Source organism: Tamandua tetradactyla, chromosome 13, assembly GCF_023851605.1.
Source record: "Tamandua tetradactyla isolate mTamTet1 chromosome 13, mTamTet1.pri, whole genome shotgun sequence".
Taxonomy (NCBI): domain Eukaryota; kingdom Metazoa; phylum Chordata; class Mammalia; order Pilosa; family Myrmecophagidae; genus Tamandua; species Tamandua tetradactyla.
The window spans coordinates 23799039-23816504 of record NC_135339.1 but is presented as its reverse complement, the minus strand read 5'-3'; the positions used below and the strand labels follow the sequence as shown (position 1 = coordinate 23816504).

The 17466-nt window shown below is 33.3% G+C and overlaps 1 protein-coding gene across 2 annotated transcripts in view; it reads right to left on the bottom strand.

The window, feature by feature from the left end:
* P4HA1 (prolyl 4-hydroxylase subunit alpha 1) overlaps positions 1 to 17466 on the bottom strand; it is a 110570-nt gene that overhangs the window by 39631 nt on the left and 53473 nt on the right. Inside the window, exons 6-10 of one of the 2 annotated variants that reach the window (XM_077124941.1) lie at positions 14492 to 14731; positions 11954 to 12150; positions 9507 to 9683; positions 7593 to 7663; positions 2521 to 2620 (exon numbers count right to left, since the gene is read on the bottom strand). In XM_077124941.1, coding sequence (XP_076981056.1) covers positions 2521 to 2620; positions 7593 to 7663; positions 9507 to 9683; positions 11954 to 12150; positions 14492 to 14731 — 785 coding nt within the window. Of the gene's footprint in view, positions 1 to 2520; positions 2621 to 6488; positions 6560 to 7592; positions 7664 to 9506; positions 9684 to 11953; positions 12151 to 14491; positions 14732 to 17466 lie in introns of both variants that reach the window. The other variant, XM_077124942.1, reaches the window with a different exon arrangement.

The window sequence follows — 17466 nt, the reverse complement described above, 5'->3', positions numbered from 1 at the left end:
TTAAAACACTGAATGAAGCTGAATGTGAAAAGAATAGAGGGAGGATGGCTGGGGTCACAAATGAAGTCAGAAAGAAAGATAGATGATAAAGGTTGAGATGGTATAATCTAGGAATGCCTAGAGTGTATAATGATTGTGACTAAATGTACAAATTTTAAAAATGTTTTTGCATGAGGAAGAACAAAGGAATGTCATTACTGCAAGGTGCTGAAAATAGATGGTAATTAATATTTTAAAACTTATGTGTGAGACTAAAGCAAAAAATGTTTATTTAGTACAAAATTTATATTTTGACTAGTGCATTTCCTAATATAACTTATGTAGATAGCTTGGTTGAACACCATAAGTACTTGGAATCTTGGGTAGGACATGAGATTTTGTTGATTTGTCCAGAGAGATGCCCCGATGAATCCCAGAGTGATTCGATCAGTGAGTGGAAAAGTATTTGCAAAGTCCCCTTCGGGGAATGGTGAGAATGGGGAGAAATTCAATTTTCCCAAGTTGAATTCTTGATATTCTCACAAGCAGTGTGGACAATCAAAGCTATAGGCTGAGCCCCCAGTCTTGGGATTTATTCATATGAAACTTAACCCCAAAAGGATAGGTCAAGTCTACTTAAAATTTAGGCCTAAGAATCACCCCCAATAGAGTCTCTTTTGTTGCTCAGATGTCGCTTTCTCTCCAACCAACACAACAAGCAAACTCACCACCCTCCCCCTGTCTACATGGGACATGACTCCCAGGGGTGTGGACCTTCCTGGCAACGTGGGACAGAAATCCTGGAATGAGCTGAGACTCAGCATCAAGGGACTGAGAAAACCTTCTCTACCAAAAGGGGGAAGAGTGAAAGGAGACAAAGTGTCAATGGCTGAGAAATTCCAAACAGAGTCGAGAGGTTATCCTGGAGGTTATTCTTTTTTTTTTTAATTTATTTATTAATTAAAGAATTAAGAAACCAAATAATACGTCAACATATATAATCAGTAATTCATAATATCATCACTTAGTTGCATATTCATCATTTCTTAGAACATTTGCATTAATTCAGAAAAAGAAATAAAAAGACAATAGAAAAAGAAATAAAACGAACACAGGAAAGAAAAAAAAAAAAGATTATACCTACCATACCCCTAACCCCTCACTTTCATTGATCACTAGCATTTCAATCTAAATTTATTTTAGCATTTGTTCCCCTTATTATTTATTTTTATTCCATATGTTCTACTCCTTTGTTGACAAGGTAGATAAAAGGAGCATCAGGATCATACATCTATGTGATGATATTAAGAATTACTGATTGTATATGTAGAATGGAATGATTTCTAAATGTTGTGTTAGTTAATTTTTTTTAATTAATTAAAAAAAAAAAGGAGCATCAGACACAAGGTTTTCACAATCACACAGTAACATTGTGACAGCTATATCATTATTCAATCATCCCTGGAGGTTATTCTTATGCATTAAGTAGATATCACTTTGTTATTCAAGATGAATGGAGAGAACAGAGGGAACTGCCCGAAAATGTAGAGCTGTGTTCCAGTAGCCATGTTTCTTGATGATGATTGAATAATGATATAGCTTTCACAATGTAACTGTGTGATTGTGCAAACCTGGTGTCTGATGCTCCTTTTATCTACCTTGTTTACAGACGAGTAGGACATATGGAATAAAAATAAATAATAGGGGGAACAAATGTTAAAATAAATTTAGTTTGAAATGCTACTGATCAATGAAAGCGAGGTGTAAGGGGTATGGTATGTATAATCTATTTTTTTCTGCTTTCGTTTTATTTCTTTTTCTGAATTGATGCAAATGTTCTAAGAAATGATAAATATGCAACGAAATGATGATATCGTGAATTACTGACTATATATGTAGAATGGAATGATGACGTTAATGTTTTACTTCGTTTGTTTATTTTTTTAAATTAATAAATAAATTTTAAAAAAATCTGTGGTTCAAAAGATACCATCAAGAAAGTGAAAAGATGATCTGCAGAAAGGGAAAAAAAATTATAAATCATTTCCCTGATAATGGTCTACTATCCAGAATATGTAAAGAACACTTACAACTCAACAATAAAGAGAGAGATGACCCAATTTTAAAATGGAGGAGGGATCTGAACAGACATTTCCCCAAAGAAAATATACAAATAAGTACATGAAAAGATGCTCAACATCACTGGCCATCAGGGATATGAAAGTCAGAACCACAAGGAAATAACACTTCATACCCACTAAGATGGCTATTAAAAGCAAACAGAAACCAAGAAAAATATCAAATGGTGAGTTTCTACTGTTTTGACAAAATATTTTAAAGGTCACTGAACAATCATAATCTTTTCCATTATTAGGATCACTTAGCAAGGTTTTAATTACACAATCACTTTTACAGCCCCAAACCATCATGCAAATTGAAATACAGTATTAGGAAATCTCTTCTGAAGCTACTCTTGAAAAAGTGTAAAGATAATTTAAGGATCTGTGATAACACATAATTTAGGATAATGTGATTACCTACCTGTAATTCCTCTGCTGTGGAAACATCTAGTCCTGTTAAATCTTGTATTCTCATATTGATGCGAGATACCACAGGGTTTTCATAGCCAGACAGCCAGGCACTAAGACCAGGAAGAAAATATTAGTTTATTATAACATATCAATGCATGAAGACCTACATCTGTAATTTAAAAAGCCATAATATTTAGGGCAATAAGCCTTAACTAATGACATTTAACTAATTTATTTGTTCTAAAAATTCTTCTCTAAGGGCTGATGCCTAAAAAAGAAAGCTTCAAACAGAGTGGAGAGGCTATTCTAGAGACTACCATTATATAAGCTTGAGCTAGATATTGCTAATTGCCATTGTATGCCAAGTCCCAACTAACAGTATTCCTGTAAACCCTAAAGAATACTTCAGGGCTTATCTGAGACTCTATAAAAATTTCACTCACTAAGTTTATTTTTCAGAAACCTATAACCTCCAAAGGTTCCTAGGCCAGCTAAGCCCTAAAACCCAGAGTTACCAGTCTCTCCAAGAGATTCCCCTACCCCATAATGTCAACATCCCTTTTCAACACAAACGAGTTAGAATGGTCATTGCTCAAATATTCCTAAAGAATGGGAGAAAGATCAAAGAAGAAGGAGGAGTTGTACCAGAGAAGATAGGATTTAACAAAAGAGTATAACTACTGAATCATTTTACTGATAGTTCCTTTTAGTCTTCAGTGTCTTAGAGCAGCTAGAAGGAAATACCTGAAATGGTGCAATTGTAATCCATACTATATTTGAAATTTATCATTTTTTTTCAAATATGTTATATTTCACAATAAAAAATGTAAAAAATAAATAAATAAATAAAGGTGAGCTAGAACCTCTTCTTCTTTTTTTTTTTTAAGACTCTATTCTTTTTCAACAGTGCCCGAGAAGGCTTTATCCTTTGTGAGCAATAAGGGTATGAAAAAGAAAAAAGAAAGGCTAATCATGTAGACTGAGAATTTATCCAGTTTCTTGGCTTTCTGATAGGACAATTTTGCAACAATAATATACAGATTTGTCCAATTCAGCTATCTCAAGTCTAAGAACCACTGTCGAATCCATTAGAGGGCAGTATTGTTAAAAGTTATGCTAAATCTTTTTTTTAATCTGAAATAATTCAAAACTATTTACATTTGCTTAAATTTTATTATTTCTTTACATCATCTTTGTTCCTTACTAACATGGGTAAATTAAATCTGAAATCAAATAAAACATCACAATGTAGAAATCACTGCTTAAAAGTAAAATAAAAACTACCTCCAAAAAATATCCCACTGGAATAGAAGCTTCTTCTATTCTAAACAGTTTATTTGCATGTATCATTATTTATCTTAATTTAACTAGATCTTATGAGCTCACATAAACTGTCTTTTCAGAGCACATAAATGATTATTTACCTTTCAAAAACTAAAAATCCATTTCTCTGATCCAACCAACATTATTAACAATTTTTATCTCCTCGATTAGCATGCTGCAATAAATTTTCTATTTTTTTTTTAAATGATGGAAAAGACAAGATGACTTGCCAAAAGTTAACAGATGGTCAATAAAGTAAATAAAATCTTTTTAGTTTTATTATTTTTAAACAGTAATGGAGTTCCATGCTTATTTTGCCAAAGGAAAATTCTATTTGCTTGAATGCTAGATCAAGCAAATTTCTACTTCCACAAAAGATGATGCAACTACTTAGAAACTACTCAAAATACAGACATTTGGAATTCCCTTCTGACCCTTTCAAAATACAGATGTTTCCCAGAGCAAAAGCGATTAAATTACTACTGACATCAAAACACATAAATTCTTTCATTCATTTTACATTTGAGATGCCTTTTTCAGAAACATAATTTATAGGGGAAACATAAACTGAACATTTATTTCACTTATAGCAGTCTTCAAAATTTGTAGTGATTGGTAAAAAATGTCTTGGTATAGTGATTAAATTCTGAAAATAGTAAAAACATTTTTATTTTATTTTTATTTGTTAAATATGAAACTACATTGGCTATTTTATGCAGCAAATTCCTTGTTCAATAGTTAAGACCTCTCTTTCAATGTATATTTTTAAAAGGACTGAGGGACAATTTTCTGTAAAAAGATTAAGTTCACTGTGTTATACAATAACTTTCTTACTAGGTTGTTTTAAATTTTTTTTTTTTTTTTTAACATGGGCAGGCACCAGGAATCGAACCCGGGTCCTCTGGCATCACAGGTAAGCATTCCTGCCTGCTGAGCCACTGTGGCCCACCCTAGGTTGTTTTAAACACACATACACCTCCCCTGCCATACTATGTCAAGATTGTATGAATTCATTCTGGTGTTTTTCAGACTCTTTTAAATGCTTGTTGGCTAAATGTCTTTTGCTGCCATATATAATATAAAGTATGGTTGTACCTTTCTCTCCAATAAAGTTATTTATCAGAGTATAAATGTAAAATATGTTGAAGATAAACTCGGAATGTTTAAAAATATTTAGTTAATAAGGAAAAAACATTTATAGAACACCTTTCCAATAGTAATTTATTCTGACTTAATGGCAAGAATCCAATGGTTCCGTGGCCTGGATACTTCTTCAAAAGGTCCACCATATATATAGAAAATTAAAAAAATAAAAAGAATTCTTATACCCTGAGTTGATGAAATTTGTTCCAAATCTGGAGAATTTAGATACCCACATATCTTATGATAGTAAATATGTCTGAAACCATGCCATATTATCTGATAAAGTATCTAACATTTTATGCTTTTTTGCTTTTTTTTTTTTTTAAGGTAAGAGACTCATCTTTCTAAGAGGTGAATTTAGAGGTTCTGTAATAGAATGAAATCTTAGCTTAAGCTTAACTTAATTTCTGTGAATCCTTAACATTTATTAGTATTCATTAATGGTAAATGCTCCTATGCTTAATATCAAAATCATATTATAGCAAATCTAAATTTTCCTCATGTCTTCTATTTGGGGTAGGAGGAGGTAGTGGAATAGGGCAGAGACAATTAGGAAACAAGGATATGCGTGGGATGGGGAAGGGTGATGTTTAAAATTAATATATGATAATAGATGAAGCACATATAGCTTTGCCCCAAAAATATAAGGAAATGTTGAATCAAGGCATTCTGTCTAGCCTTCAAAGTACTTGTGCTATGTCTTGCAGCAGAAATTTTCAAAAATGTTTGCCTGAATTTCTCCTAAAATAACTGCTTAAAATTATTTTACTCCTTTGCTCAATTTAGTTGACAACTAAAATTTTCATCATCATTTAAATAATTTCAAAGGATTTAATTCTAGCATATTGCAAATACTGGTAATTTTTAAAAAATGATTACTTTTTAAATGTACCCAGCAGAATCTAGATGCCATAATGATTTTATGGCCACCATATCCACTTGGAAAAAAAAAGAGTAAGTATTTTTTAACTTTTGGAAATTTTTCAACATTTGCCCCCCAATAATTTGCATTTCCATACCGTTCCATTCTTCTCCTACAGCAATGTTTTTTGTTGTTGTTGTTGAAAGCGAAGAATTTCAACTATTTGACTTGCAAAGGATTTATTACGTACTTATTCGAGACATTTGCTTTCTCAATACCCACAGCTTTTGGTGACCAAAAGATTTATAAACTCCTGCTGTAACAGAGGCCCAATTATGCCTTGTTCTATGGAGAGTGTTTGGGAACATCTAATTCTTAACTTCAATGGGAGAACACCTTACTTCTCAGCTAGAGCTTGGAGAGCCTCAGCAGGATTTTATAATCTAATACATTACTTCAGAAAATTTCTAATAACCGCCTTCATTACTCTCTTTGATTAGTCCATCATAAAAATGTATGCAAAGATGACATCAAATACCTATAACTAACAGCCTGGGTCTTGGAAACCATATCACGGATTTTCTGAGAATTAGATCTTAGGAAAGAAGATGGTCCAAGTATGACTAAAATTCTCTCCATTACTCCCTTACCTCTTAGATACTCTGTACTGTGCTGTGGTCAATTTTCCAGTCTCAGGGTCATGTACTGTAGCTCGGCGCAGCTACAAAAAAAAGAGAAAGGACAAGGACTTACTCTAGTAGCAGGCAATTTACGGTTTTGGGTCATTTTGTTTTGTTTTGCCAAGCCACAGGTGATTGGAAGGGTTCAGATTGGTCTAGATGGTTGGTGATGATTTCAAATCAGCAAAAACATTTAGAAAGTTGGCAATAAAAATAGCCACTTCCAAATCAAGAGAAAATAGTTTGACGGATTTTTGTTGTAGATTTATTGTCCTTTCACTTTTTTTAAAAGAATCATTTGAAGCTCTATGTAAATTATTTGTAGCACTATGTTTCACAGGAGCTTTCTCAGATCTAGAAGTTAAATGTTCTTTAAATATTTTGAAAAAAGAATCATGAGCATCCTCTTTAAATTCACTTTTTAAAAATCTCACCAAGATAAAATTGTTTTTAAGTCTTCCCTGCTGAAGTGAAAGGCAACTAAGTTCTTAAGTAATAACATTTGGAAGACTGAGCTCAGAGCATAACTCTGTCTTTTCCATTGCCAAGTTTTGAGTCAGCAGATATTTTTTACAAATAAAAAGCCTCAACAAGAGGAATACAGATTACTCCATAATGACAATGGTATTTTACATGATGTATGAACAAATGCCAATGCAACCATGAAGGATGATGTGAATTCACTGCAGCATTTATGAATGTGATAGAACTGCATAAACAAAGAATACTCCCAGATTAATCCAGGCTGCTGCTTTTTCTTTTTTTCTCCCTTTTGCAAGAAAAAGGAAAAAGAAAACAAGTATAAGGCTTTTTCCCGCATATCTGACTCCTGAACTGAAGAAAGATGCAAAGCAGGATATTAATTCTCTTTAAAAAATAGACGAATTTAGAACAGAACTTCTAGTTAAAGGAAAAGACCTGTGAAACACGAAGCAGTTTATCCATGCATATGTAAATAGGGCAATGACTTGAGCTGGAGACTGAAAATGACCTACTTCCCCTAAATGAATAATTCCTGTTGGATGTATAAAATACTCATTAGAGGGCAAAATATGCAGCATACACATCTCTTACCTTTTGCTAATTCTGTAATGTACCGTCTCCAAGTCTCCTGTTATTGGGTTTGAAATGGTGGCTCGCCTCAGCTGTGAAGCCAACCATCAAAATACTTGCATTACAAAATAAAAAGTGAATCACATTTATGCAACCAGTCAGAATTCTGGTGTTCTTACAAAGGAAGCTGAAAGAGAAAATAACTCCATACACTTCCAGCCATGTTGTGCTGAGCCTTGAAAACCAATTTGCTTTTCAGGTATTTGTTTTAAAAAATTTTAATTGTTTTAGTGAAGGAATTGTTTGCAAAGGTAAATATTGTTCAGTATTTGTTTTAAGGTCAATCTTTTCTTCATCAGGATACCTATTTAACAATGGAAATAATCTTGGACTGAGAACAAAGGCAGAAGAAAAGAACTTCTTGACTTTTAAAAATAAGAAAGAGATGGCAGCCAAGATAATGATCTCACAAACTTTTAAATGGAAGGATGACTTTGAGGTTAACAAAAGAGTATGAAATTTTCATCACAGTTGGGTTTCTTGGGTCAAAAACATCCAGACTGAGACATCCCCGTTGAAGAGAGAGGCCTCCAAATCCAGATATGAGATTTAATGTCCAAGCAGAAATGAATTACTGATGAATATTTTACCAAGTTATTTTGGTTTACTGGGTTTATTAATGACAAATAATGGATTAAAACAGGAATCAAAAGCAAATAACAATATAATATATTTCTAACTAGCATTCTGCTGGGCATAAGATTTGTAAGAATTCCCTTGAACAGCACTCATACATATTAGATCAATCTTTTCCATTAATAATGTAATTTTTGTTTAGTAAAAATCAAAAAGGATCAACTTGGAAAAGTAAGAACACAATAAAAATTCTTGCTTTAACTTTATTTTGCAGTTTAGCTATCCATATAACTCAACCTTTATGATATAACAAGGGTCAGCAAACTGTGCCCCATAGGCCAAATTTGGTCTGCTGCCTATTTTTGTAAATAAAGTTTTATTGGAATATAGCCATATCCATTCATTTACCTATTATACATGGCTGCTTTTGCACTACAACAACAGAGATGAATAATTGTGACAGAGACCATATGTCCTGAAATCCTAAAAAAAAAAATTTATAATTTAGGCTTTTACAAGAAAAAGCTGGCCAACGCCTGGGTAATAAGAGAACAAATAATATGCTGCATGTTTATTCAGCATAAATACAATTTGTATTCTATTATAAGACCAAATAAATACGTATGGCTTTTGTATTACCACTTTTTTTAATTATCTTCTAAGTTTGAATTATTTCAAAATAACAAACTAAGGGAGGGAAAATAGGCCAAATATGTTTTAAGAGGCTGGCAGAAAAAGAAAAGAACATAATGGGTAGGCTTTCAATGTTCTCACAGAAGAGGAATTTCTATGCTAAGCACTAAGTTTATAGAATTGTGTTTACATTAATTATTTTCTTAGGATGAATGTGATGTCACTGTTGCAAAATAGCATAATGTGTGTACCCAAGTCTACCTGGGCATAAAAACATTTCAAGTATTCATTCAGGTAAAAATACAGACTACATGAAAAGACTGGGCTCTGATTAGTCTCTGAGATTTTAAAAGACTATAAAATATAAGAAACAATTTGCAAGAAGATGCTTGAAACACAAATTTTTTAAGTGTAAATAAAAATCTCATTTATGATTTTCACAATCAAGTGCTTAAAACCCAATTGCAGGACAGGGTCCTTACTGTGTGATAACTAACTGAGAAAAAAATTGGCATAAATAGAGCTTAGTAACAACTCCACCATGTCAAAGAAACAATATCTAAAACTATCTGTGGAGTTACTGCTGTATTGGTCATTTCTGTAATCTTGCAAAGGAAAAACTGATATGTTAAACTGAGGAGGAAAAAAAAGAAAAAAGTTATTTACCCGTGGTTTTGCTAGATCTTTGACAATTTCAATTTCTGCATCAGAAATAATATCATGGAAGCGAATAATACGAGGCTTGTCCCACTCATCCTCCTGTTTGGCTGGAGCCAAAATAAATTTAGGATTCCGGTTTCCATCATGGTAGCGGCAAAAGAGTTTTTTCTGTCTCCGAGGAGTCTAAGCATAAAGTTAAGAAAAATGATGGAAATATTAGACTGATAATAGTTTTAATACTTGATCTTATGCAATAAGAAACAATAATCATGTTTGCATATACATGGAAGGATGTGGAAGGACATACAAATGAAAACAGTACTCTGTAAATTACTAGGGGATATTTTCTGGAGGAAAAATGGAAGGCCTAAGTAAGAAAAAAAAGTGGGGTTTATTTTTTACACCTTCTCTTACCAAACTAAAGTTATAAGTGTTATAAGTATTAAAGAAACAACAAAATTTTGGAATTATGAAATGAATGTCTAGCACTGCTCCCAACTTCACAAAGTAACTGAGAAGCACCCAGAAAGACAAAATTCCTAGAAGGAGAAAAAAAAATTAACCAGATTTACCTAAATACCTTTCAGTTAATGCTTATGACAAAAAGTTTTAAGGATTTTTAAATGCAAATATCAAAATGGGTAGCGCATAGTATGCTCGCCTTCCATGCAGGGAACCCGGGTTCAATTCCCAGACCATGCACCACCCCCCTCCCCCCAAAAAAAGGGCAGCTCAGAAAAAACATTATTAAACAAAGACAGCAAATCTTTTATTAGGAAGTACACAAATAAATCAGTCAGTAAAACAAAGAAATGTTCTTTTCAATCATCTGTGTATTTACTAAATAAATTATTTCAAAGGTGATTCTTTTCTCAATTAAAACATCTACAAAGTAGTAATAATATTAGTTTTTGTTTTAATAAAACAAATAATGATCTATGTTTATCTCCCATGTACTTTATTTACCTAGAGTTAAATCCAAGTCTTTATATAATAGAAGACTTTTATACCATCATAAAATTAATTTAACCATTCTAAGAAAAAAGATGGTCCCTCGATCATGTGTCACATCAACAAATCAGAAAATTAGCAGACTTCTGTTATGTACTTACAGTTTTATTTAACAGACAGTTACTCTTTTAAGAGTTCAGAAGGGCAGTAAAAAAAAATGCTTACTACTGGAAATTTGAATATTAACTAGATATTTGATGACAATAAAAATATGAATTTTGTAGGTATGATAATAGCATTAAGGTTATTTTTTGAGTACTTATCTTTAAAAGACACATATTGAAATATTTACAGACAAAATTTTTAAAACTTGAGTCTAACAAAGTGTTATTATCTTGTATGTATTTTACTCATTAGCTTCCAAAGCAAAAGCAAGCATATCCTCCCAGGACCCTGTGAGCATAGCTATCAAAAGTGTCAACATAGAAATAATCAATCTGCTTATTTACTATTAGACATTAGGCTGTCAACAGTCATCAAAGTCAAAATATAAAAGCTCTGCTTAAGTTTATTGGTAATAAAGAAAAAGAGTTAAACACTATGCAAATGTTTAGGCTTTCAAGTTTTTACTCCATAAATTCACTAACTCCTTCTATATATGGCTGCAATCAAGTAAACACTGGTCCCACATGATATTCCTTCAAAAAGATTTCCATTACCAGTTAATGTTAGAAACAATGTATATCATATCCATAATGTACATTATCATAAAAACATTCTGAGAAGTCCTAAAGATAAACAAAAACTTACTGTCCAACTTTGTTTAAGTGTTTCCCAAACTTATTTGACCATAGAACTTTTTATGTGTGTGCCTACTCTCTATTAACATCCTGAAGAATTGGTATTGTTATACATACATAAATATAAACTAAGTAAAGGGGTATTTATAGACATATTTAGGTATTTTAGAGAATGAATATCAAAGCCACATTCTACTGAAAGTCTTTCTCATTTTGAATATTTTCTTAGAGTAAAAACATTTTACTAAGTAAGCTTATCAAGGCTGATCAGGATTATTGTACAGATGAAACCATTAGGTCTCATAGGATGCGTTAAAATAGTATTTCTATTTATGAATGCTGAACTCTTTATGCATTAAGGTGCAAGGAAAAAAATCACTTCCCTTTAGCATATTTAAAGCTTCATGCTAGAAAATAAGCCTCTTTTGACCTGTGAAACGAGGAATATTACTAAAAATGCCTGCCATGGTTTGTTTCACAACCTTTATTTTAAAGCTATTTTACTAACAGTTGCAGCATATTAAGCATGACTCCTACAGTGAAGTGATGTGGCATACAGCAGTATTTCACTATATATGTAATCATTCAGATTTTTATCACATAGGCTTAAATAAAAATGAACTCTAACTCTTTATGGAACTACATACAAACACATTCACACACACAACGTTCACACACATGCAATTGGCTTTTCCACTTTACCATTTTGATACCCTCCCCACGGCAGAGCATTTCGTACTTCTGTCTCTCTGGCAGGTAATCCGCGGCAACACCTTTTTTTTTCAGTGTGACCTTGTGGTCTGATTGGTCATGTGAAGTAGACTTATTGACATCTTTTTCTTTAGTCATTATATACTCAAAATATTTTAAGTTACCATTAGCTCTCTGATGTTCAGGATCTATCAGAAGAGAAAGAAAACATGTCTACTGGTAAGGTTACAGTCATTCAAGCATCGCAATACAGTAATATAAAAACAGGAGGCCATATAATTTATCTTCCAAATGAGCATGCTTATGAGAGTGAAAGGGGAACTAATAAAACCATATGAAAACAACAGGTGCAAACCAGTACTGGTCCAGGTAAATGAGAATATGCAGTCACTGTGTAGATTGGATTACGTACCCCAACATTCACATGCTTTTAATCTTAATTCACATTCCTGTTGATGTTAAACTATGGAAAAGAGGGCCTCTTGAAGATGTTATTTTTACTTCAGGTGTGGCCCAACTGAATGATGGTGGGTTTTAATTCAGATTACTGGAGGCCTCCAAAGAACTGGGAAGTCACAGAAGCTAGAAAGGAGAGGAAAGACATCTACCTTTTGACAGAAAGTTTATGAACTCCTAGGACTCATGACAGCACAAGAATGCTACAGTCTTCAGGAAGAAGGCAAGCTTTACTAATATCTAGATTTTGGACTTCTAGGCTTAAAACCATGAGGCAATAAACATCCATTGTTTAAGGCAACCCATTGTATGATATTTGTGATAGCAGCTCTGGCAAACTAAGAAGCACACCCTAAATAAAAACAGTTCTGAGAACTTATTTCAAGGTGGTGATTACTGCTTCAATTTCAAGAAGTTACTAAATCAGACAAAGGAACTGTGTTCAATTTGATGTCAAATGAAATCTAAATTCTTAGTCATCCTACTTTTTTTAGCAATGAAAAAGATTTCTCTGAGACTGAAAAAGAAATCACCAGGGGGAAGACAGGGAATATATAGTTCAAAAGCAACGTTTACCACAAATCCATCACAAATGCAGAACAGAAGCATACTTCTAAGGACTGAATAGATTTCAGTCCCAAATTTATAAGTGAGAAGGAAAACTAAAGATGTAATTTTCAAAAAGGACAGAATCCACTAACTTCCTCCAAATTGCTAGTCATAATTTTTTAGCTACTTTTAGTAGGAGAAAAGAGAGCCGCTTAACCCATCTGGGGAAAAATAAAAACATAGACATGCACAAATAAAAAGACAAAAGATCAGAGCATAGAAACTTTACTTGTGACATTAACTTCAGTGTTGAGGAATTCTAGCCCTAGATTTATAAAGTATTTCTTGCTTTTGGGAAACTGCTCACAGTATATATTATGATAAACAGTACTAGCTTAATTTTGCAAAAGAAAGGAAAAAGTCTCTGTGTGGATGGATGGATGGGGGATCATATATTGCAAGGAAACAAAAAGTAATTAACTATGGATATATGGGTGATTAACTTATGGATAACTCTTCTATATCTTTTTCTATTTTTGAAGATTTTCTACAATGAATACATAGTACTTTTTAAATTGGAGGGAAAATCACAGAAACTACTAAAATAAAAAAAGAAATATTCCAATTTATTTATTCATCCAAACATGTCTCACATATATGAGAGTGTTTTGGTTTCCTGGTTGGTTCTAGCAAATACCAAGGCAACGAATGGTTCAGCTTAAACAATGGGAATTCATTTGCTTAGTTTTAAGGCTAAAATAAAGTCCAAATCAGGGAAGCCTCAAGGCAATGCTTTCTTCTCAAAGAAAGTGGTATTCCTGGGGCTGGTTACTGGTGATCATGAGGTCCTTACTTTGTCACATGGCAAAGCTCATGACCGTATCTTCTGGTCTCTTCTTTGTCTGCCAGGTTCAGCTTCTTGCCTCCTGTAGCTTTCTCTCTGTCTGAATTTCATACCACTTATAAAGGACTCCAGTAGTAGAATAAAGATCCATCCTGACTGGGGTGGGCCATACCTTAACTAAAGTAACCTCATCAAAAGGTTCTACTTACAGTGGGCTCACAGCCACAGGATTAAATTTAAGAACAAGTTTTGCTGGAGTACATACAGCTTCAAACGACCACATACATTCAAATATATTTTTATTTCATTTACTTCAAATCACTTTATTTTTGAAGATGAAATAAACCTCCCAACACCCTTCCAAAGGAAAGTGGCTAACATTTAATATGGCAACACCATAAATAAACATTTTTGAGTGAGTTAACTAGGTTATGGTCCTAAATTCATAAAGTATAGGGCACAGAAAAACAGGCAGCATTTACAACTGTTGTAGTTCTACTAAGAGAAATCAATTGCCATTTACACTGAGGATAAACAGAAAGGATGAAATATGTCTGACACATGAAGGTCTTGATTTCTAACAAATAAAAAGTACCAAAACTATATGACTATATAAATACACACACACACACACATCCCTCAACACATATGTAGCTTTACATTAGGCCCAATTAACATACCAAGTTCAAGAAGCTTCTTTGTGAGCAAAAGTGCCTTATCCAGATCTCCCTGCTGGTATACAGCATAGCTCAAATAATCTAGAACAGACACTTTTTCAATGGTTGAAACTTCGCCTTCATCCAGCTGCCTTAGAGCTTGTTCCATCCACAGTTCAGTATGATAATAATCTCCTTCTGTATAGGCCACTTTGCCCAACTCAAAGCAGTCCTCAACTGTTAGAAAAGATTTGTGTTTTACTCCTATGAAAAGAAAATAAGAGAACTTTAGCCATCTTAATATCACTTTCCATATATTAGGACTATACAATTTTCAATACTATCTCACTTTCATTTAAATGTCATGACATTCCTGAGGTAGGAGAGGCAGATATCCTATTTTATAAACAAAGAACAATCTACAGGGTAAAGTAATATGTCAAGAATCACACAGGTGGTAATAGGGGGCATGGGATACAGAGAATCCAAAACTTTTAAATTATCAGTCCTCATACCAAAAGGAAGCATCAATTAAGTTGAAATATGCTATTGGCTAACACAGCAGTAATCATCATATGAGATGTTACTCCTAGCCAACAATCTTGGCAAGACATGAACGTACAGTAAGAAAGGCAAACCCATCAACTGGCTTTTCAAACAGCATTACATACCATAAAGCTCACCCATTTTTAACATTACTAGACATGCTAAATAAAGGAAATTTTTCAGGTTGAAAGGAAAGGACACTAGAAAATAGATCAAAGCTGCAGGAAGAAGGTAAAGGTCTCAAGTAAAATTAATAACATAGGTAAATATAATTGCCAGTACTACTGTATTTTTGTTTGTAACTCCTTTTTTTAAACTTTCTTCAGGATCTAAGAGGCAAATGCGTAAAAAGGGATTAATCAATGGTTTGAACTTAATGTATAAATATGTAATTTATGACAAGAACTGCATAAAGATAGGTAGGAAGGGTACAGGAAGATAGCTTGTATATGCTACTGAAGTTAAATTGGTACCAAAGCAAATGAGATTGTTACAGATTTGAGATGTTAAATTTAAGCCCTGATGGTAACCACAAAGAAAATATGGGAGTTCAAGCAAACTCACAGAGACAGAAAGTAGAATATAGGTTACCAGGGTATGGTAAAGGGTTTCTGTCTGAGGTGATTTTAAAGTTCTGGTAATGGATGGTGGTGACGGTAGCATAACATTGTGAATGTGATTAAGCTCAAGGAATGCTATGCTTGGAAGTGGTTGAGATGGGAAAGTTCATGTTGTATTTTTGCTTCCATAAATGAAAAAAAACTAAAGAAAGAAAGTGCAGCTGAAGAGCTAATGAAAATTAACTGCAGGATATGACCCTGGTCAGAGTCTAATAATGGAGGATAAATGGCTCAAAAGAACATTTCTGAGACATAAGAAATAACTGGAATATAGAGTACAACCTTTATATCAATTTTAAATTTCTTGAACTTGATAACTGCAGATATCATGGTCATATAATGGAGAATCTTTGCTCTGAGGAAATATTATGGAAGTATTATGTGTGTGAGGAGCACAATGTACACAACATTCTCTCAAATGTTCAAAAAGCAGATAGGTAGACAGCTTGATAGATAAGAAAGATGGAAAGACATATAGATAAAATGATATGGCAAATGTGGCAAAATTATTAAATTGGTGTATGTGGGGGTGATACACTGGATAAGTGATATGCTGGAGTTCTCTGTATGGGTTCTGTATTATTTTTGCAAGTATCCTATAAGTTTGAAAGTAGTTCAAAATGAAAAGCTTACAATTTAAAAAAGTTAAAACTAACTTTTAAAAACAGGAAGGAACAACAACAAAAAAAAAGAAAACCTCATTGGGCATCTTGGCCCCTAAAAAAAGCAGTGACAGAAAAAAAACCAAACTTTTTGGACAAGTTAAACAGTAGGTTAGACACATCTAACAAGAGAATAATACGCCTAAAAGAGAAAGCTGAATAAACTACCAAGAATGCAGCAGAGAACAGAGATAAATATGAAGTGCTGGTTAAAATCAAGGAATTGAAAAAAAGGTCAATTATACTTACTAGGAAGTTCCAAAAGAATAAAGAGAATATGGGAGAGGCACTACTATTTAAAGAGACAATGGCAGAGAATTTTCCAGATTGAAAACACATGAGACTTTAGATTGGGAATCACAAAGATTCCCAAGCCAAACAAAGTATAGCTAAGAACTCAAGGATATGTTTGTTGGTTTTTGGTTTTTATTTATTGATTTTTATTTTTCTATACTTTTTGTGAAAAATAACATATATACAAAAAAAGCAGGGAATTTCAAAGCATATCACAACAATGAGTTCTACAACAGATTTCAGAGGTTGGTATGGTTTACAACTCCACAATTTTAAGTTTTTATTTCCAGCAGCTCTAAGGTTATGAAGACTAAAAGAAACTTCAGTCTAATGATTCAGCACTCATAACCATTTGTTAAACCTGACCTTCTCTGTGTAACTCCACCATCACTTTTGATCTTTCTCCCACTCTTTAGGGGCATTTGCCCTATGCCCATTCTAACTTTTTCAAGTTGGAAGGGGCTATTGATAATATGGGATAGAGGGATAGAACTAGTTGATGTTCTGGAAAGGCTGACTGGCCCGTCGGCATTTCCTGTCTTATCTGGTCCAGGGACCCATCTGGAGGTTGTAGGTTTGGGGACAATGTATTATGCAGAATAAGCCAGAAACAAAAAGCAAATATGCTAAGGTTTCTTTCAGAAAATACTTGTAAGAAAATTGGAGCCTAGATTGTAAGCCTTATAGCAGCAACTTAGTCTGAAACTGTAAATGCATTTCTGAATGTGAGACACTGAGCTATATATGTATATAGGGACTTTGAGAACTCTGTGACTCCTGGAACCCAGAGATAGAGGGTTGTGGGTCTGAAGGTTCGCATAGCTATATATAGTAAGAGTTAAAGTAACTGAAGGGGAGATCAGGCCTCAATTAGAGT